The sequence below is a fragment of the Balaenoptera musculus genome, chromosome 3 (genome assembly GCF_009873245.2).
Source record: "Balaenoptera musculus isolate JJ_BM4_2016_0621 chromosome 3, mBalMus1.pri.v3, whole genome shotgun sequence".
NCBI classification, from domain to species: domain Eukaryota; kingdom Metazoa; phylum Chordata; class Mammalia; order Artiodactyla; family Balaenopteridae; genus Balaenoptera; species Balaenoptera musculus.
Window position 1 is genome coordinate 100,640,794 of NC_045787.1, and position 22,778 is coordinate 100,663,571.

Here is a 22,778-nt window from a genome sequence, read left to right on the forward strand (position 1 = left end):
TAGGAAAATAAGATCATAGGAGAGAATGCAGTTTCCTGATCTTCAGGATTGCATGAAATGCCTTTCACATGGTGGTTTTCAGTTAATCTATGCGTGGTTTATAATGAGCGACAATTTGTGTGATCATTATCTCAACCACATGTGTGGCATTTCAGTAAATATTATTGGGTTGAAAACTATAAAAATTTCCTTAAAAAGGTAAGAACGAGCTCTCCCCCTTACTTATCTTTCTACTCCTGCTGATACAGGATAAAAGAAAAAGTACAGACCAAAACCAGTGGTTTTAAAATAGCAACAAAACAATCAGGAAGGAAATCAGTGGCTGATAATGTAGTGATACATATTACCAAGAGTTTCCCAGGAGGATAACACAGATACAGTTTTTAACCTTGGGTAAGATAGTAGGCTTCTGTATTTTAACAACACATGCAAAAATTGAAGTACAGAGAAATAAATGGCTAGGCTTTCTTTTCATTTATTTTTCTCTCTTTGATTTAAAAAAAAATCAGAAAAGTCCAAAGTATAATATATAAATGCCATATACAAGCCACCAAAAAAGTGAGTGTTAACGCTTTGCCATATTTGCTTCAGAATCTTTTTTTTTTTTTTTTAAATGAAGCATTTCAGATACATGTGAGTTCCCTTTGTTTTCCTTCCATCCCTTTCTTTCCAAAGCCAGGACTCTGATGAAGTTATCATGAATCCTTCCTATGTGTCTGTTCAGAATTGTACTATATGTATAGATACATATAGGTAGGCATATTGCTATATGTATATTACAATATACACTCTTATAAAAGAAACTATTAGGGTGTTATTTTGTATATTTTGAAATGTTGACAAATGATATCGTATACTTTAATCTGCAACCTGATTTTCTCAATCAACATTATGTTTTTGATGTTTATATCAACTAGATCTTAATGCAGACAGGTCTAGTTCATTCATTTTAAGTGTTTTGTACTTTTTTGTTGAATAAATAAACCACAATGAATTTATTCTTCTGATGATGGATATTTCTCTTATTTCTAATTATTTACTGTTATAAGCTGCGCTACAGTGAATGCCCTTGAACTCATCTCCTTAGGCACATGTATCAGAGTTTCACTGGAGTAATTTCCTAGAAGTGAAATTGCTGAGTCACAGGAAATATGCATTGTCAACTTTATTTCAATATTGCCAAAATGTTCTCCAATGTGACTGTGCCATTTTATATTCCTTTTCAGCAATGCTAGGATTAGCTTTGTAAAACGAATATACTTTCTACAGCTTTGAGGGGTTACCATTACAAAATTTAACCCTTTTCCTACCAAGTATCCTGTGTGTTTCTTTACATGTGTTTCCCCTACCTCCAGAGGGTCATTTGTTCAGCTTCCTTAGAAAAAACAGAGCAAATATTAAAACTTTGGTGGTTCATATTCATTCAGAATAAAGTGCACAGTTTCCAGCAAAACTGTGCTTGATTCAAGGGTTCTTTCAAGGAATTTTTTTCCTAATCTAAATTTAACTCTTACCTTCATTCTAACCATTTGGATGAATACAATTTCTGACCTTTTCGACATTTTCATCAGTCCTGAGGAGATTGTCTAAACACTTTATGCATGATTTTTGATATTTTTCTGCTTATTTTAAATCTTTTGAAAGGTAATGAAAACAAAATAACTCTTGGTCTTGGCATTAATACATCTCCTTAGATTCCTTAAAATTTTTAGACCTATTAGGTATCTAGCTTAAAATTACATTTTAGCGTCACACAAATGTAGATGTTAATGCGGCTTCCAAGAACAACTTCCCGACCTTGAAATTGTTGCAGCTGCTCTAGACTGAAATCTGCTGAAACATTTCCCCACTCGTGGTTCCTCCTCTCCTAGAAGGACTAATGTCAGCCCATCTGGATACAGGGACAGTGTTCTTGTATAGTTCGGATACATGCAGAATTTTATCGCCATCTTTAAAAAAATTTTTTTTTTAACTAAGCTCTTAAATGGAAGCAAACTTGAGCTAATGATGGAGAGTAATAATAAGACTCAAATTAGGACCCAGAGCTTTTCTGAGAAGTCGTCTTTAGTTCCTCTTTAGCGTGCACATGTGGGTATCTTGGTTTTCCCAATTTTATTCTACTTCTATTAGGAAAATGAACAGAAATAGGCATCACTGCCTTCTGGCCCATTGTTTCTCTTTCAAGAAACACAGTTTAAATGTTAACTCCTAACAGCAGAAGCCAGAAAGTGCTCCAGGATGGTCTTGAGCCAACTGCAAAGGCACGTGTTTTCGACCCACCTCCCTAAATAACTTAGGTTGGAGGTGCTGCCCATATTAGCGTGATGGGCACCCTTGAGGAAATTTCACATGCTGTGAATATATGTTGTTATGACTTGACATTTTATGACATTTATGAAGCTTTTATTTTGGGGCGGGGGTTGAAAAACATATCATCAGATTCGTGTTTTGAAAGATCACTCTGGCTATACTTTAGAGACTAGGTTGGAAGGGCCTGAAGAAGCTGCAGGAAGATCAGTTAAGGGACCTTTGTAGTCCTTCAGGCAAGAGAGGAAACTGGTTTGGGCAGGATGGTGACAGTGGAGAGGGAGAGATGTTTAGGAGGCAGATTCAGCTGGATCTGGTGATAGCTGGGCTCTGGGGGGTTGAGGGAAAGAACAGTGTCAAGGTTGAATGAGTTTCCTCAACTCTGGCTGGACGCACACTTGTGCGATCCAACTAGGTACATGGGATTTTCATCAGCTTCATGTGAAATCGTGTGATATCGGTATCAGGCTGAAGCCAGGGAGGCTCAACCTCGTGCTATGCGCTCATTGTGTGATATTTGGGGAAAGCCTGACAAATAGCCGTCTACTTTCCTCAAGGCGAGAGGAGTTTCACCAGGCAGGCAAAAATTGTAGGATTCCTGTAATCACAATATACTTAGTTTAAGGAGACTATTGTTGAAACAGTGTGGGAGGAAACACTTGTTTTTTTTTTTAACATCTTTATTGGAGTATAATTGTTTACAATGGTGTGTTAGTTTCTGCTTTATAACAAAGTGAATCAGCTATACATATACATGAATGGATAAAGAAGGAAACACTTTTTTATACTCATTTTCAAGACTGACTGGCTAGTGTCTGGTGTTCAAATGAGCTAACGCTCAAGACAGCACCCACGACTACATACAGACGTTAGAGAGTTTTACTTGCTGTTGAGGACATTAGCTACAAGCACAAAGGAGAACTGCGCTTCTCCAAATGTGTCATTATTTTCACTAGCAGCTGTCATGGGTGGTTTGTTCATGGGGAAGGACAGGGCAGGGGGCTGGATCATCAACATTTTGGGCTCCATTATAGATAAACAGTGGCATTCAAAGAACTGATGGCTTTGTTCAGTGTCGCATGGGTGGTCAACAGCAGACTCAGGGTTGAGACTTTGAGCCTTTGAACCAGTTTCCTAAAACGAAAACAAAGGCAACAACAACAAAATAAGTACAGTGTAATAACCTAACCTAAATATGAAATCTGTCATTAGGTTGCTCGCAGAGCGGATGTATCCACTGCATGAAATGTTTCCATTCTCTGCCATCATCCCCGAACTAGGAATTTAAAGTCATTAATCTTAAATATGATATGATCCAGGAATCTCTTCATTCTTCTCAGGCTACATTGATTATCAGCTGTGATCACTCTGGCCTGCTACCCAGTTATAACTTCTCCAACAATTGTATTGGTTAGATTGGTGTCTCTCTTCTGTTTCTGGGGGTTAGTGGAAAGATTGGGGGTGAAGACAAATGAGTTCAAGAAAAGCCAAAAAAAGAAAAAAATCAGCTATTTTAAAATGACTGGTGATGATAAAAAGAACTGTCATCACTAAGCCCTTTGGCCTCCAGAATAGAAATACTGAGCTAAATTAATATGAATGACCCTACTAATTTTAGGGCCGAAATGTAACCAGTGAGGCTCTCTGTGAGACTTATCTCTGTGTCTACTTGGAAAGGAAAAGTGGAAAGGCTGATTAGCAAAGGTAAAACATATTTTCTCAGGATGCTCTGGGGAACAGAATCTTACTGCTGATTTTATTTGAAAAGGTCCAATTTTGCCATGGTCCTTCTGAGAACTGTACCCCTTGCTTCCTGGCTGCCCCTAGGGCTGAGGACGACCTTTGAGAATTGCTGTACATATATAACCCCGGATCTCCCACTCCTCTAGATACCACAGCCTTCAAGGTACCCAGGGCCGACCTGGTTTCTGGAAGTGAGAGCCGATTGTCTCTGCTGTCAGCACTGACTCCGCATGTCCTAGGCTGGCTAGTTGTTTCGCAGAAGACTTTTTGTCCCACGCTTATTGCCTGGTTTGAAGCAGATTTCATTTCCTTGAATGTGATCTTGAAAGAAAATCTGCTTGAGGTGACCTAAGGCAATAATTATTAGACCAACCTTAGTTAAGACATTAAAAATCCATAGGAAACAGTTATTATTATTTTTTCTTTCCCTTTGTGAGGGTCTCTCTTTTTTCATGACTCCTCTCCTAATAGTTTCAGGTCCTGACAGCTGAAGTCCTACATCTTCTGCGAGGTGAGAGTCCGTTTATTTCATCTGAATCAGAGTCTGTTTTATCAGTGTGATACAGCTCCATAACGCTCCAACCTCTGCTAGGTGTCACCCAGCTTGTTAAGCAGACGGTCCCTGCCTCCCGAATGCCTTCGAACAGTTATGCGTTTGAGAGCAGGGCCTCTCATGTGGATGTTCCAGCCATGTCAGCGTGGCCTCGCCTCTCAGCTTGCTTTGTTTACCCAGCAGCTCATTACTTAAGAGTAGCCTGTCAAAAGAGGTTAAATATTCTTTGGGAAACATGGTCACTCACATCCTTGAGATGCCACAAATATATTTAATAAAGGGAAGATTGGCTTGATAAGAAAAACGTGATTAACTTGCATCACCAGAAAATGTTTTTCTTCTGTTATTCCAGTTGAGTTTCCACAAGCATTCATAAGCACTAGCAAACCTACGGGCAATAAATTGCTGCAGCCGACACATAAAGACACCAAGGGAAGCAGGGAAAATGATTGCTGATGATTCGTTCTAACTACTTGACCTTCTGACCTCTTCTCTAGATATATGACCAAGATGGGACACTACAGCACTTTATTGATGGTGGGGAACCTAGTAAGTCGAGCTGGATGAGGTATATCCGATGTGCAAGGCACTGCGGAGAACAGAATCTAACAGTAGTTCAGTACAGGTAAAGTATACCTTGATTTACCGCTTACAAAGCCGAAGCCCTTTGCCTTGCATATATAAATTCAGGCTTGCTGCTAGTTTTGAAAAAATCCTGCAGAGTCCTGAAGAACTACTGCAAGGACTGGCAGGAATTTTTTTGCTAGGTTTGTGATATCTCCTTAGTTCTCGTAACAGTAATTTCTTGAGAATTCAGGAAGAAAGATGCTAGGAGAAGGCCTTTTTCACTCACTGCATGTGATAAAGTTACTTCCGCATCATCACCTGAACTTTCATAATGGCCTGAGTGAGCCCAGCGAACTCACTGACTCGGAGGGATTTCCCCCCCAGCAGACGTGTCCACACGTAAACGGGAGTTTAGAGATTCAGCCCCAGGTCGCTTGCCTTCAGTCCCCTTCAGTCTGGCTGTCTCCTAGAGAGGACAGTTTGATTTGTACAAAGGCATGGGAAATCAGGAACTCTCAACCCTCCCGAAGCTGCTTTTCTAAAACCGTTATGCTCGGCAGCCTTGGCTGAGTCAGAGCAACCTCTTCTGATCCCTTGAAAGGTGCCAAAGCGTTTGGCTTTGGTCCTGAGACAATTCAGAGTACGTTTCAGGGGATGAGGTGGTTCCAGAGCATAGAGAAGGCTCTGGTCTCCTGAGATATTTGGGCAAAGCCCAAAGGGTAACAAAGATGAGGTGGAGCCACCCCCATTGCCCAGAGTCTCATAGGGAGGCCTGGGGTGGGGTAGGGGCATAGAAGCAAGGTGGATTCCCAGATCCTAAGCCACACCTGCCCAGTGCACCTGTTGGTCAGGCATTTCCATTTACTGCTAAAAGCTGGAGTGGAGACAAAAAGGCAAAGACAGATCCCATAGGAAAAAAGCCCTGCCACTAAGCCTTCTTTTCTCAAAATCCCTCGAAAACATGTGCCATGTAAATATATGACCTCAGTTATAAACAGCCGTGTTCCCTTTCGAATCAGAAGCAACTGTTTAGCTTTACCAGGCACCACAGACACATCAAAGCAGAAGGGCCCTTGCTCGGCAACTTGGAGTCCTGCCTATGACGATTTATTTTCATTTTCATTTTTTTTTTTTTAAATGAAGACTTAAAAAAAAAAAAAAAGCTTCATTCCCCTTATAGGTTAAAGGCTGCACAAATCTGGCTTGCTCTCCAAAGGCCTCCAAATTCAAAAGGAACATATTTGGGCAGCATGTGACTCACTGCCTTGGTTTCCTAGGCAGTTATCTTTCATTACATAAGGGTTTAAACGAACTTGTGCACGACAGGATCTGGTTACAGTCTGTATATGGGCTTCACCCACCTTCCCTGCAGCTGCATCTCTGTCGTGAAGTTTCTATAAACCTCGGAGCTAGAAAATTAGTAAAGGTTCTGCTTGTCCATTTGGCAAGAGATAGATTGGCTGGTTCTGTCATGGGCACCCAGGGAGCTCTTGAGGCAAATTCTGACTTTGGGAAAATAAGAAACCCCTACGAGGAAGGTGGGTATGAGCAAGTCGTTACCTTTCTGTCAATATTAAGTGGGTTTTATTGCTCCCTTTCCTGATGGCACTTACACATCAAGTTCTCTCTGCCGATCTGTTTTCGATTACTTCAGATCTTTATAAAATGAACTACAAAAACACAATTTAAAAACTGGCATCCATCACCGGTGACCACGTCCAAGAGTAAGAAAATAGAAAAGTTGGACCCCGAAGAGCCAGCCTAATTTTTATTGTACATGAATGTCCTCTTCACAAAAAGTCAGCTGGTTTAGATTCATTCTGTTATGATTTGTAATATCTAAATGGAATTTTCTTCAAAGCGCCCTTGATTGATTGACCCTTAGCTGAACGTTTTGTTTTTATTTTGAGGCTGACAATAATGTTTGTTGGCGTGTGTTCTGCTTCAGCTGCGTTGGGACGCCATGAAGCTATCTTTATGAGTCATCCAACCACAATACTAAATACATGTCAGCAAAGGAAATATTATCTGAAAAGGGAAAAATCCCTTTGATGTGCTTCAACATGCAGAGATTTCTGCGAGTTTTGGAAGCTCTGCCCGCTTGTAAGGAACGGTGTACGCTTACACATTTTTTTCCCCCTTTCGGCCTACTCTGTGCCTCAAAAGACCACCCATTGCTCGAAAACAGTTCTGCTCTTTCAGCGGCAAAGTGTGTCATTTGGTTTTAGCACATTCATTTGCCGGGCGCTGTGTTTATATTAAGGGAAGCCAAACCGAGAGATGAAATGTTACAAGGGTGAAGTACAAAGTCGACTCAATTTTTCTCAAGTTAGGAGATGCCAGTGATTTATAGCCCGGCTCCAATTTTGATTTTTTTATGTAGCAGTGGAAAGAATTAATAAAATGCACAGCTCTTGGAGGTGCGGAGGGAGGAAGGGGAGAGAGGTCCGGACAGCTGGCTGGAGTTTTTGTCAGATATTCATAGAATGTTGGGAAAAAACATTCTGCTTAGCTAGCAGTGCCCTCGTGAGACAGAATGGCAGCAAGTAAGGAAAATAACAAGATAAATGAAATTTTTGCAGCTGCAAGTAAAATATTGAGAATCTGCACTTTTTTTATTGATCTTTATGATACTATTGCCAAGAGCCACTTTGTGGTGACAAAATATGTTGACAAGTGCATATCTCACTGCCATGAAAAATGTGGTGAAGGCTTCGCCTTATGTCTGCAGTGTTATACAAGGAACAAATTGCCCTGCTATGGCCAATTCCTTACAGAAAGGCTAAATTTAAGGTCCACCAACCCTAAACACTTTTATCTTGAACTTGAGGCTAATATTTGTAGCAATTCTTCATTGAGAAAACCGGTGGCAGGCTCCTCTTTCTTTTAATCTGTAGATTTTTCTTTACAGTGCCACAGCTGTTATAAAAAAATGGTTATTTCTTGGTACCTTCACTCCATCATTTCAGAGTGTAATCTTTCAGCCAGAGTAAAGTGCTCCTCTTGTATTTACTGAATTTCCATCCATTTCACATAAGAGGGTTTTTCTCTTCTCCTGTATCAAACTTTAGAAAAAAGGCAATGGGGAAGATTTTTATTTCTTTCAGTCCTTATATCACAAAGCTGCTTAATTTTATTACAAATTTGAGAACTCCCAATGCCAAGTTGTAAGAATATACGCAATGCTTTCCCTTCAAATAAGAAATCAATAGTATTAATTTATATGTGAGGTTAAGGCACCGGAGTCTGCAATTTGCCAATAGAGAGGATTTTCTCATTAGTATGAGATGGAATTTTTTTTTTTTTTTTTTTTTTTAATGAACTCTTCCTTTCTGCTGTCTCCCGGGCCAAATATCTGTCTCTTCAGCCAAGAGGTTCTGTGGAGGGACACTGTGGAAATAAACTTTGAGCTATTTATCATACCAGGTTACAGGCTCTAATTGGTTGTTGGGAACGATAAGGTGGGTGCAGATTTTATTACAAACAGAAACTGTTTAGATGGAAAGCCGGGCAGAACTTTTTCGGGGCAATAAAAGTGTGGATGGGGCACATGAGTCCTACCGATTACTAAGCTGGGTTTTCTTTTGTTTTGAATAGGTCGAATATATTCTACCGAGCCTGTATAGATATTCCCAGGGGTACCGAGCTTCTGGTGTGGTACAATGACAGCTATACGTCTTTCTTTGGGATCCCTTTACAATGCATTGCCCAGGATGAAAACTGTAAGAATTTATTTTAGCTCTGAATTCACATTTCCAAATACCTATTTCAAAGCTAACTTTTTAAGAGTGTTGTTTGAAACTCCTGAAATGCGGTTCACTCTGCTGTGTAACACAAATGTGCACAAGTCTGTTCCATCATTTTCTTTTCCTTGTATGTCCTTTGCTTTTTCACAGGGAGTCTTGACTTGTACAGGCCAATTTTTCTTCGCCTGCTTATGATTTTAAAACCTTTGTCCTGGTTTTAAATCATTGCCAGCAGAAATGTTAAGGCAGTTGGTATTTACTGAGCACCTACTATGTGCTTGTTTACAAGAGCAGCATAAGATACAACTTCTCCTCTGAAGGGATGCACAGTCTTGCTGGAGTCACATTATTTGCAAAAATGAAATAATGAGAAAACACTGCTGTTTAATCAGGAGTAACACCCCTCCAGTCGATTGGCTTTGCTTCCTCTTAAGTAGTCATTGGAATGAGAAATGGTAGGAAAAATCATAGATGTATGATTGAGGAATTTGTCTCTCTCTAAACAACTTAGTCTAAAAGTGAACCATGTAATTTTCTCTCTCTTTCTTACCATGGCAATCATTATGTTTAAAAAAAATCTAATGTCTAGGCAGATGCAAACTTTTGCAGCAATTTTCACCTAAACTTTATATATTTGTTTTTATCAGTTCTTTGGGAAAATGTTATAAAGTGATTTCCAGTATTTGGAACAGAATTAAGTGATTCTGATGTGCTTCAGTGAGAAACACTGGTTTTAATGACACTGTTTTTTCTTGTCATCAAATTGACTAATCTGTGAACTGATAATTTGGGATTATACAGTAGAAAAAGAAGCAGAGAGAACAGATCTATTTAAGAAACTTCATTTTGGAAAAAAAATGTGTTATTTTAATTTTTCCTTCTCTGCTTACTTTCTCTCACACACATATAAACTCCAAAAAAATGTTTATAATACTACTGATCGAAATGCTCATCAGATATTTCTTTTCCATGTTATCCTTATTTTCTTTGTAAAAAATAGAATCCTCAAAAAGCATATTACTCTCAACTTTCCTTTTCTACTTTACCCTAACCCCAAACCAATCTCAAATCAAAAAATGAATCTTTGGACATGTAAGTACATTCTTCTTACTTCCCAAGTTTCCATTGGAAAGTTTCTTTTCTGCAGTCATACTCCTGTTTGAGGGAGTGTCTGTTTCATAGGAGAAAATCTCAGTGTTGGACATGAGTGTGTGGTTGGTATTACAGGCAGAAATGGCCATGGCGGCCAGTGTGCTTTGTCTTCCCACAACGGCTCCATGCCCAGCTCCCCTAAAACTAGATGTAGATCCAGACACGGAAAAGCACCAGTATCAACTCCCCTGATCTGCTGACATGGACCTGTCTATACATTAGAACCTTGGTGTAACTTCACCTTCTAAAGGATGGAATCTGATCCAAAAAGATTCCAGAAATCTTACAAGGCCTTCTGTTTCCTCCTTTAGTACAGCCTGCTGCAGACTCTGAAAATATTGCGGTATGTGTATCAAGGAATGTCTGGGAGTAAACATATCAAAGTCTAGAGTTGTAAAGTACACAGCACACAGTCCAAAAATAAATTCATTCATTCATTCATTCATTGATATTTGTTGAATACTTACTAAGGACCAGCATCATTGCTGGGTGCTACAAATACAGCAGTGAACAAAACAGACAAGAATTCCTGCCCTCCTAGAGCACAGAGTCTAGTAGAGGGAGATGGATTATCAACCTGTATATGAGTAAATAAATAGTTTGTCAGGTGATGATAAGTGTCATAGCGTTAACAAAGCAGAGAAGGGGTGAGGAGTGCCAGGAGTTGGGAGTTGCAATTTTAGAGATGATCGGGGTGGGCCCTACTAGGAAGGTGGCCTTTGGGCAAAGACTTAAGGAGATGAAGGAACAGGCCATGTGTTCTTTGGGAACAGAGTGTTGCAGGCAGCTGGACTCCAAGTGTAAAGACCCAAGATGGAAATGCTACTGGACTGTCGGAAGAGCATCACAAAGATTGACATAGGTGTGTTGGTTGGAGTGTATTGGTTGAAGTGGGGAGGAGTTACTTTAGATTTGGGGGCAGGAATCTTGTAGGGCCCAGGAGGTCACTGTCAGGACCCTGGCTTTTACTCTGTGTGCATTGGACGAAGGGGGTATTGCAGAGTTTTGAGCAGAAGAGTGATATGATCTGAGTGAAGTTGTAACAGGATTACTCTGGCTACTGAGTGGGGACCTGACAGTGAGGGTGAGGATGGAGCAGGATCCAGTTAGAGGCTCTTGCTGGAATTCAGTGGGGGGAGGTAATCGTGGTTTGGACCAGTGTAAAAGTGGTGGAGGTGGTGAGAAGTGGTTGGATTCTGGATATATTTTGAAAGTAAAGTCAACAGCATTTGCTGACACATTGGATGCTGAGTGAGAGAAAGGAGTCAAGGATAACTCCAGGGCTTTGGTCTGAGGAGCTGGATGGATGGAATAGCCATTTACTGAGTTATGAGTCAGACATGGGAACTGTGGAACGACTGCTCAGGGAATGTGTATCTCTGCGGTGGAAGTCTCACATCTACGACATTGCTTCCACCTCATGATGCTATTACATGGACGAGAGGGATTTAGGGGCTGGGCTGGAGGACTGGGGGTTGTATGTGCCATTCACAGCCACCTGACGATGGTGTCTAAGAGTGTACCAGCTGGTCTCCAAGTTTCACTGTGATAGTGCCATCAAAAATGTACTTCCTGGCAACACCAGGTGCTTTGCTTCTGAGGCCTTCTTTCTCCCATTGTCCAACCTGTGTGAAGCATTCTTGAGGTTGCTGATTAGAGTATTGAATAAACTCTCCCGGGGCACATGTTATGTATCATTTAGCACCTGAAATCCTTGGAAGAAAATTCACAAAGCTAACGCACCTCGGAAGTATTATGGATTCAGTAGGTAAACTATGCAGCTCTTTTGGGTTGAGTTCAGAACTCTAAGGAAGGGTGGAGGGAAGTTTAAAGGGAATTAAGTCATTGACTAAAGTGCTCAGCAGTGACCATCCCCCTCCCCCCTAAGGGTATTACAGGAATTTTATTTCAGTTCTTGTCTCAAAGTCATATATCTGTCATGTGATTGGCCACCCAGGAAACCAGCGGAAAGCTTCATCAGATGGCGTGGGGGGAGATATATGACTTTGACTCTAACTCGAAGATGGATTGTCATTCCCTATGATTCACGGAGAGACCTAGGGATGCTTTATAATGAGGGATCCTTATTCTGTACTGAGAAAATACTCTGTGTGATTTAAAAGCACAAATGTGTGAAAGGGCATGGACAGATAATTTAACAGATAGCCTTCTGCAACCCTGAGTAATTGAAATCATCTCAATGGGATTAGCAGTTTGAAGGCAATTTTTATCCTACCGAGTTAGCCACAAAATAAATTAGGTACCCTAAAAAGAAGCTTCTTGAGATCAAAGACTTATTTGACAGAATGCTTCCACAGAGCCTCCTTATAGTGCTATGCACACAGTAAACAATTAATACGTGCTCACTGGATACATCTTGAGAATTTTGTTGCCATTACTAGAAGGGGTACATAGTTCAGCTAGATTTTTTTCTTGGTTAATGAAATTGATACATGGTCCAAGACATTCAAGGAAAATATGATTTTACTTAGTGAATAATACTTATTAAGCAGTTTCATTTATAAAAATATCATTTTCTTCTCATGGTTCTTTCAACGTCGAAAGTACACATTTCCTATTGAGCATGTGGGCGGGTTCAGGCTTCAGTCACTGGGCCCTCTGGCAGCGGCCACGAAGCAGTGGGACACACTCACTGCCTGGAGGAGCCATTGAAAGCAGCCTTGCCTCAAAGAGAAGGCAGCGTTTCACACAGGCATTTGGGTTCTGGAAGCAATTCCTATGTTATTTTCTTAAAAAAAAAAACAAAAAAACCCCATAGTTATAAGTGTAATAGAGCTCCAAAGAGAGCACAGCTCTGTCCACTATGGACCTTTCAGAAGAGCCTGAAGGAACGCCTGTGTCGACAGATTGTATCCGCAAGAAGGAATGAGGTTCCCCAAAGCTTCCAGTGGGGGATTAGCTCCTGCAGAGTGTAAAGACCATAGTGTATTCATATTCATTTCAGAGGAAATTGAAAAAAGAAACCTGGGAATAAATGTTAAACACGTCTTCCTGCTGCTTTTTCTGTCTTGGCATGTGAAGCTGAGGTAGCAGAATGTGACGATGGCAGCGCAGAGGTTCGCTGCACTGGAGTAAACTCTGCCCGCAAGAGGCCTGCCTTTTTCCTTTGATTTTAATGAGCAGAAAATAAAAATGGGCACCTCTGCATGGCGCCCTGACCCCACCATCCCACCAACAATAAGGAACTAGGCCCCGGATAGAAAGGCCATGCTCAAGCCTTCTACTTATGAACATTGAGGCGATTACAGTATAGTTCAGTCCAATGAGAACATCTGTGTGCAAGGCCCTGTGGGAAGCATTGTGATGGGGTACAAAACCTCAGACCCTGTCCTCAAGGAACTCCGTGTAGGAGAAGGCACGTAAGCAAAAACTACAACACCAAACCTAACGCAGGTGCCATGTGAGATGTCCGTAGCAGTGAGCCTGGGCTAGGTGGGAGTTAGGCCCAGTCTTACTGCAGTTGGGAGGGGCCCGGTTCTAGGCTCCTTGTACACAGTGAGCAGCTGGGACTGGATCCTCACATAAATCCAAGAAGCAGAAGTCACTGTTTTGTCCCTTAATGGGACTAGAAATGTGCTACCCTCAAGCCAATAGGCCATTGGTGAAAAAAACTGTATGTCATGCTCCAAAAAACCAGCCCCAGCTATGGGAGGGTACAGGGTTGGATTTTGCATTACCTGCCAGCTGTGGAAACCCTGGGCCAAGAAGTAATATAAAACTTGGCTCAGAACTGGAGGAACCTGTAGGGTCCTAGAGCAAACAGAGGAGAAGTCACCCCAGAGGGATGTCTTGGTATCTGCACAGGAGTCAAAGCAACAGCCACTGAAAACACCTTCACAGAAGGAAGTGGCAAAAGACACAAGGAAACCTGTTGTCATGAGAGATTTGACCTCTTGGGCTCCTTGATCCCAGCCTTGCTTTAGGATTCAGGCCCTCATTCCCCCATTTCTGGGGGTGTAGAGGGCTGAAAGGTGCTCCCGGATTTATACTGCCAACCCAGACCTCTCACCGGAGCCCAGGCTCTTGTCCACCTGTCGAATTCCCACCTGAACTTGCCTGTCTCACAGGCGTCTCAAACTAAACATGGTAAAGTGAAACCATCCTACTCTGTCCTGCAAGCTGCCTCTCCCCCAGTTCAGTACCTCTCACTCCCATTCATCCAATTGTTCTTTCTAGAAACCTTGACGCCTTGTTCTTTCTTACCCCTTCTATCCAGTCATTCATAAATCCCTGTTGATTGTGTATTCTTAAATGAGTTTCTTTTCATTTCTGCTGCCACCTCCCGATCAGCCTCACCATCAGCTTTGGCCTGGACCCCTGCGGTAGCCACCTGCATGTCACATTCTCCCTTTTAGTATCACAGCAGCCAAAGTGAAAATTCACTGATTTGTTGATTTTATTGTTTCAGCTTATTCACTTGTTTTGTTAATAGGTAGCTCGGTTCCATAGATCAAAATCCAGAAAGTAATATGGGCATATAATTCTTCTTCCAAAAGGCAATCAGTTGAAACATTCTTAGGTGTCCTTCCAGATGTATTTTTTGCCCATTCTCTCATTTGGGCATATTCTCCCTCTCTTTCTCTGGCTCTCACTCTACCCCTCCCCTTGTATGCAAATAGCAGCATACTATATATTCTTTGTTCTGCACCTCGCTTTTTCATTTAATGATACAGAGTGATGATGCATTTAAAGCATAAATCTAATAACCTTATACCCTAGCTTAAAACCCTTTTTTGGCTAGCCATTACTCTTATAATCAATCCCTGGTTCTTTAATATGGTAGCCCATGGGCTACATATAGTTTCCAGAAATGTTTTTTATGGCTCACATAGTGTTTTGCAAAATTCGAATTCAAACATCTTTACGCTGGCCATGCCCTATTTAGTTTGCTGAAGACCCCACCATCCTCTGTTGTGTTAACCTGCCTCCCAGCACTTATTTCTGCTATGTGCCCTGCCGCCATGGGCACTGGGAATTGTGCTGCCTTCTTCTCCAGCCTCAGCTACAGCCCATCTCTGCCTCGTTCTCTGGCCACATGAGTCTGCTTTCCATTCCTTCCATGCCCTGAGCTCCTCACCTCAGCATGTCATGCAGACCCAGTGGCACAGCTGCCAACGTGTCATCTCCTCTCATCACCTTTTTCCTCCCTTTGCACCTGTCTGATGCTGTGTACCCTTCAGGACTCACATTCAAGGTCACTGCCTCAGGGAAGCCGTCATTCCCACCCTAAGTTTAGCCATCCCTGTTAGACATTTTCTTGGCCTCCTTTCTTCTCTGTCATAGCACTTATTACACTTGTAGCAACTGTATATCGTCAATTCTAAAATTCATATATTTTTCACATTTTAATCTTTCTGAACCTGGTAAGTGTGTTATAATGATCAGTGACTTACAATTAACGGTGTGGCTTGCAATCAATGGAATTTTAGATTTGATGAAACCGAGTAAATATTCACCTGTAAGGACATTTGTATAATATCTGTCTCTGTCACTACAGTTTACGTGGCCTGAGAGCCGGGGCTGTGGCTCTCTTGTTCCCCTGTATCCTCAGTGCCAGCCATGTCAGGCTTGTCACTGATGCTCTGTAAGCACTTGTGGACTGAATGAATGGATGAGGGTGTAAAGTAGGAGTTTGTTGTATAGATCCTGCATTGCATCCTCTCAGGGGTTTAATTTTGCAGGATTTGATGCGTTCATGTTCTTTCCTGACTAAATCCTTTAGGGCTTTGAAAGTTTGCCCTCTTTCCCTTAACCTTTGTCTTATAGACTGAAGAGATTTTACTTGCTCACTATGTCTTCGTGTAGAAACCCCTTCATCCTTTTGGGGAATTGCCTTAGTCGTTTCTGGGCCTTTTGCAGTGGTCTGGACTGTCATGGCTTGGGATAACATAGTGTTTTCCATTCATTTCTTTTCATCTTATAATTCCCTGTGTTTTGTTAATACTTTTGTTTGTTGGGCCAGTCAGGCTGGTATTAGGAAGAATGATCCTCTGTGTCCTTTTAAGTCCTGCTTAAAAAAGTGTGCTTTGTATCTAGACCTCTAGGGTCCTGTGGAAGTGTGCAGGAGCTCTGCAGGACAGCTTTGAGAGCAAATATGGCCCCTTTCATGAAACTTATCCATTCCTAGCCTTACTTTTTTTATTTCCTCTCTAAATTATATGCTCATTTCATTTAGCGGGATTGAATTTATTCACAAGTACAAGAAAAGATCATGCCAAAAGCAGAATATAGAGTGCAGGTGTTGCTTCTATATCTTGAAAACATAGTATGTTTGTTTTGAGGTGTCCCATAGGATGAAATAAGACAGAGAGTAACCATCCCAACTCTTATTACCTAAATGCGATTATTATCATTAACTCAGATCCCGTTTATCCCAAATCATTACACAAACTGGTATAAAGTTTTCTTTATTACTATTTTGACACTGATTATTAAACTTAGAAAAATCCATTGGCCCACACATTCTTTTGTTTAATAGAAAGGTGGTGCGACCTTAACAATTTTTCAAAATGAATTTATTGGGTTACTTTCTAGGAGCTTAAGCGAGAAGTCAGCATTTATAATCTATACTTAGAGTATTATTTGTATGATTTCCCCCAGAGGCATCATATTCCTCTTTCCAGCAGTGAGCTTCTGGCTGCTTTTCCTGCTCTCTTGCATGTTGATGACATCTTCATTCCACAGTCTCCGCACCCCGCCTTCCTTCCTGCTAGTCTGGCCTTCCCAGTCCGCAAGAGCTTAGTGTTGCCTGAAGACTTGCGGGTTTCCCTGTGCTTTGTCTCTTCTGGATTAGTTATAAACAGGCTAAATAAGATGAATTTTACCCTAATCTCTGACAATGCTGCTGTTTTTTTTTTTTTTAATTAAGAAAGAGCCAAAACATAAAACATTTCTCCTTTTCTTTCAGTATGTATTTTAAAAGTCACAGTCTGTGTACAAAGATTTTTTGAGAGTCTGAAATGTGTGCACACATTTCATATTGGTTATACACTTTTGTCCCAGAAGTTGAAATTATACATAAATTTTATATGTGAAATATATACATAAATATGTCTATGCATGTGTATATAGGTGCATATATAACATATGTTTATGCATGGGTATATATATACACACCCACAGAACTCTGTACTAGCTGTAAAATGTCCTTTTTATTTTTGCAACACAGCTATTGAGCAGACACAGAATAGGAGTGTGGTCAGAAAAAAGTGCCTTGGAAATCAGAAAGCTAAAGCTTCCAGCTTAGCTGTATCCTTAACCGAATGTATGACCACGGGCAAATTATTAGACCTGCTTGGTCTGTAGCATTTTTTTCCTTCTTTCTTTTTTTGGTAATAAGAGTGGGTAGGATTAGATCAGTGGTTCTCATCTCTGATTGTGTATTAGAAGTACTTGGGGAATTTAAAAAAATGCAGATGCCCAGGCCCTACCAAGAGATTCTGGTATCTAAAAAAAAATCTCCCCTGTGAGTCTAATATGCATTCAGGGTAAAGAACTGCCAACTAGACAAACTCTAGGCTCTCCCCTGGTCTGTGAGTCTCTTGTTTTATTTCTCCTTCCTAAGACAGGATGGGCCAGGCCAACAGAACCCTGTAGGATGGGCTATTCCTTTTGCTGGATTCATCAAATACATGTGATTATGTAGAACACTCAGAGATGAAGAGTCCTTAGTGGCGACCCATTAACCTCCACACGTGGTGTCTACCTGTCCATTCAAGCGTGGAGCCTCCTGGCAGTCACGGTCCCCTACCACTCTCTTTTTATAGTTGAGGACGCCTGAGTCTTCGTGCTTCGTAGGACTCTCAGAGATGGTCCGTGTCGGACGAATGAGAGCTCCCAGTTCATGTATTTCCTCCACGTGGCCTTGAACTAGTGGCCAACAGCCATAGTTTACTTCCCATCACTAACCTTTTTGCCAGTCATCCTTTTTAAACTTTTTGGTCTCTAATTTCCTTCTCTTGACCACCCTGTAACCTTTCATCTCTGTGATCTCTGAAATACCAAGAAATACATTTTATTGACAGAGTGGTTACTTAAAAAAAGAATAACAGTTTTTAAGCATATTAGGTTCTAATTACCTCTGAACCTGTGGGTTGACCAGTGAATACATGATATATATTATTAACACAATGACAACTTAAAAAAAAGAAAGAAAGAAAAATTTCAAGTATATTAGGGTTCCCACCTCAAAAATGTTTCTTTTAATTCTTTCCCCACTCCCACTGCCACCACCCGTGCTTGAATCCATCTCCCTTCATTCCAGACTCTTCTTCTAGAATAAGAATGGTGGCTGTTGTTGATGGTAGGCCCTGTGATGAGTACTTTCAGTATCTCATTTAAACCTCATAAAAGGGGGTTTAAAGATAAGGAAGCCAGGGCTCCTAGAGCTCAACATCTACCGAGTGGCAACCATAGCATTTACAAGCAGCTGTCTATGCATTATCGCACCCAATCCTTCCAGTAACCACTTTACATTTTACCAAGGACTAAATTGTGGATTCAGATGTTCTATATTTGCCCACAGTCACAAAGGTATTACAGTCAGCCTTCTGTATGCAAGGGTCTGCATCCGCAGATTCAACCAACCACAGATGGAAAATATTTGGGAAAAAAATTCCAGAAAGTGCCACAAAGCAAAACTTGAATTTGCTGCATGCTGGCAACTATTTACATAGCATTTACGTGGTATTAGGTATTATAACTGATCTAGAGATGATTTAAAGCATCCGGCAAGATATGAGTAGATTATATGCAAATACCGTGCCATTTTATATAGGGGACTTGAGCATCTACAGATTTTGGTATCTGCGAGGGTCCTGGAACCAACCCCCATTGGATACCAAGGGACAGCTGTGAATAGTGGAGTTTAAATTTAGGCCATCTCGACCGCTAAGCCATGCTGCTATTACTGTTAAGATGATTACTTCCATTGTCCTCATTTTACAGATGAGGAAACAAAGGCACAGGGAGATTGCATAACTTGCCTAAGGTCACCAAGCTGATAAAAGGCAGAGTCAGGATTTGAACATAGATCTTTCTGATTCCAAAGCCAAGTCAAGCACCACGCTCCAAGATTGCACACTCTGTCGCCTCCCACTCTTACCTTACACACCGCACCCTGTCTGTGCATCGTGCCTCACTCGGGCCCTTCCTGAACACTGATTCTTTTCTTGCTGTTCCTCTGGTCAGAAACGGTCAGTGTCTATTTCTTAGGCCTGAAGTCTTCTGTTTATTTATTTGGACATTAAAGGCCCTCTGAGATCTGCTCCCCGAAAGCCCATGCTGTGCTCGGTCAGCTCGATACCCGTGCCATCCCACCAGCGTGCCAGACTTCTGTCTCCAGGCGTCTTTCATAGGGTTGCCTTCATCTCTTCAGCCAGTTTTTCTTGAAAACCTGTTTTGTGCTGACAGGGTTGGATGGAAGGCCTGAAATCCTGAAGGCCTGAATCTACCTTCTCTGCTCAAGGCCACCCTCTCTGGGGAGCCCCACCTTTCTCTCCCTGTCTCTTGCTGTACCTCCCGTCTGAGAACCCCCAAATCTAGGCTGCAGCGTGGAGCCTCGTTATGGAGTCATTTTATCTCAAGTCATAAGTGAGCTCTGTGAGGGGCAAAGACCACGTATGAAAAATCTCAAGCAGAAAATAGGTACTTAATAAATATAGGCATTGAATGAGTTCATTTGTGGTAATTGTGCTTGCCCCCTTAAATCAAATTGTCTGCTCTATGTCCATTCTGAGTCCAGAAAAACCAATTTTTAAACTGTTGACTTATAGGAATTTTTTAGAAGTGTGTGTTATCATGCTTATTTGAAGGGCTAATAAAACTGATCTTCTCAACCCCTTGCTGTTCTCCCAGTAAATGTCCCCTCGACGGTCATGGAAGCCATGTGCAGACAGGACCCCCTGCAGCCCTTCAACAAGAGCAGCAAACTCTCCCCTGCCGCCCAGCAGCGCTCCGTCGTCTTCCCACAGACTCCGTGCGGCAGGAACTTCTCCCTCCTGGATAAGTCTGGGCCCATGGAATCAGGATTTAATCAAATCAACGTGAAAAACCAGCGAGTCCTTGCAAGCCCGACCTCCACCAGCCAGCTGCACTCGGAGTTCAGTGACTGGCATCTTTGGAAGTGCGGGCAGTGCTTTAAGACTTTCACACAGAGGATCCTGTTACAGATGCACGTGTGCACACAGAACCCCGACAGGTAACCCCACCTCTCGTTGCTCGCCGGCTGTGTTTGCTTCTGAGACTCACTGCTTGCCTTCCTGTCGCCTCCTCCAGTCACACCTCGGGGAAAACTCTGTGATCAGAGGTCTGCATTCTGGAAGGTCAGAGAGTAATGTTGGGCCCCTCTTTGGCTTTATTGTGTAGAAGGGCTGCATGAACAGTGGCTGCAGAAAGGGATCTGCTGTCGCTTTCCAAACAGCTCTGCCCGGGTCTGACGGGAGGCAAAATAGAAGGCACATTGATGAATATCATAGATGGAAAAATGAGGTCAGGATAATTAGAATCTTCTCTGTCTTCCAAAGATAATATAGCTGGCCGCTCTGCTGCTGTTCAGTCGTCTCAGGGTTCACCTCCAGTGTGCCGTGGGTATGAACTTAATTAAGTACTAAGAGGTAATGAATTGGAATTTTTTGCTTAGTACTATTTTTCTTCAGAGCATGCAAACCCATAAATCCTGCAAAGCTGTCAAAAGGAAATACCTACTCTGCTAGTGATGTGGAGGAAAACAGATGCCACTTATTCAATAAACTAATATCCACACAGAAGAAAAATGTTGACTAGATACCTCAGAGTCAAAGTTGCTTTGAAAGTTTGTCAATAAAGAATTTTATGGCCATGAACTGAGGATGAAATTTAGCTGAACAAGTGAATTAAAATTTCAGGTACTCTGACGAGTGGCACAGTAGATATAATGGAACTATTATTTATGAATCAAAACTGATTTATTCGACAGTCTTGATAGCTGGGAGTGCAAAAGACAAAAATCAAATTAATTCAGTAAGAAAGGACAGTGTTTTATCTCCCCTTCACATCCTATGAAAATTTGATTAAACCCCAAATATCTAAGAATATTTTGAATATAAAAGCAGAAAGTAAATTTTGGAAGTAGGATAGGAGACTCGAAAGCAGGACTCCGGAATTATTTTCTTAATTTGGCCACCGATGATTAACCTTAAGCCACTCAGCTCTCCTTGCCTTATGATACACACCCAACTCTCCCCTCCCAGCTCTGCAGGATAGGACAGTGTACCCGAACCCAAGCAGGCAGGGAGGATAGAAGTGTGGTGGAGAGGGGGTGAATCTTTTCAGAAATAATAATGATCCATTTTAGGGTACATGTGCACATTTACATGTGTATATATTTTTATTTGTGCCATTCTAGAAACCACTTGCTTGGCATCAAGCATTGCTGTGACTGACTGATGTTGAAGCATTTGTATTACAGCTGTTAAGGCGGCTGTGTCTTTATAATCTTTTACCTTCAATAGGAGAGCCCCCTGGTGAAAATATCCACAGACTTCTGCATATCTTAGTACTACTGGCTTTAGAGGGGACACAAAAGTTTTGAAAATGTTTTCCTTAGTCCAACAGGGTTTTTTTTTAAAAGTCTGCCTTCCTTGCAAGTATACAGATAGCCTCAAGATACATCTATTCAGAGTTTGCAAAGCATTTTATTTTTTTAAATATAAAAATGCATTAAAATCTTGTTATTATAAACTTGCTTTTTGAATTGAATGAGTTTAGGTGTATGGATCTGTTATATGCACAGGTTCATTGTGGTCGTAATAACTGAACATACAAGGTAAGATGAAACGATAGTTGAAAGTTTCTGGATACAGGAACTGAAAGCTTAGCTTTGGGTATGATACAGTTTTCATGCTGAATGTCATATAAAACAATGAAAATATGTCTTGGTAAATAGAAAGTTAGCAAAACAGACTGTTTTGTCTGACGCCAGTTACGCTTTGAAAACCCTATGTGGATTATGGTTTAAGTCCCTGTGAAGTCTGTTCTGTCAAATAATAGTGTCAGAATTTGTAAAGCATCTACGTAATCTGTCAGAAAAGTGCCCTACAAATTAGAAAACTTACATGTACAAAATAGACTTCCACGAGAGACTGTTAGGTCATCGCTGATTCCAAGCTAATCTAGAGTTACTGGCAAAAATCCAAGTGGCTTGAGACTCCCATCCAGTGCGAGACCCTGGTGGGCTTATTTGATGCAGATGCCGAGGTGTCGTTGGGCCAGGTTCCCAGATGAGGTGAAGTAATGTGCTTGATATTCAGGTAGATCACCAGGGTGGAAATCAAATTATTAAAGCAGTGGGTTCCTACTTCTCTCTTCCCTGTGCTTTGTTGGTGAAGACTTGAGAGGTGGTGTGATTCACCATCATTCATGAATAAGTTAAAACTAAGAATTACGAGTTCAAAGAATTAGTCCCTTTATCGGCAAAGTAAGAAAGTACAATGTTTCTTACTAGTAATGGGGAGATGCTTGAATTACTCCATCACATCTGAGATGATTATTGGAGATAAGGGAAATAGAGATGCCCAGTCTCTTTGACCCACTAGTTTCATTGAGATACATAATTTCATTGAGATACATAATTTGCTTTCAGCATATAGGTTCTGTATGGTGTTCTAGAACCTAGCATGCTCTGCTGGTACCGGCAAGTTTTGAAGTAGAAG

At 41.3% G+C, this 22,778-nt stretch overlaps 1 protein-coding gene across 1 annotated transcript in view; it reads left to right on the forward strand.

Moving 5' to 3' along the window:
- Positions 1 to 22,778, forward strand: part of PRDM6 (PR/SET domain 6) — a 99,049-nt gene that overhangs the window by 62,452 nt on the left and 13,819 nt on the right. The window contains exons 4-6 of the mRNA XM_036847930.1: positions 5,101 to 5,228; positions 8,768 to 8,892; positions 19,945 to 20,287. Coding sequence (XP_036703825.1) covers positions 5,101 to 5,228; positions 8,768 to 8,892; positions 19,945 to 20,287 — 596 coding nt within the window. The remainder of the gene's footprint in view (positions 1 to 5,100; positions 5,229 to 8,767; positions 8,893 to 19,944; positions 20,288 to 22,778) is intronic.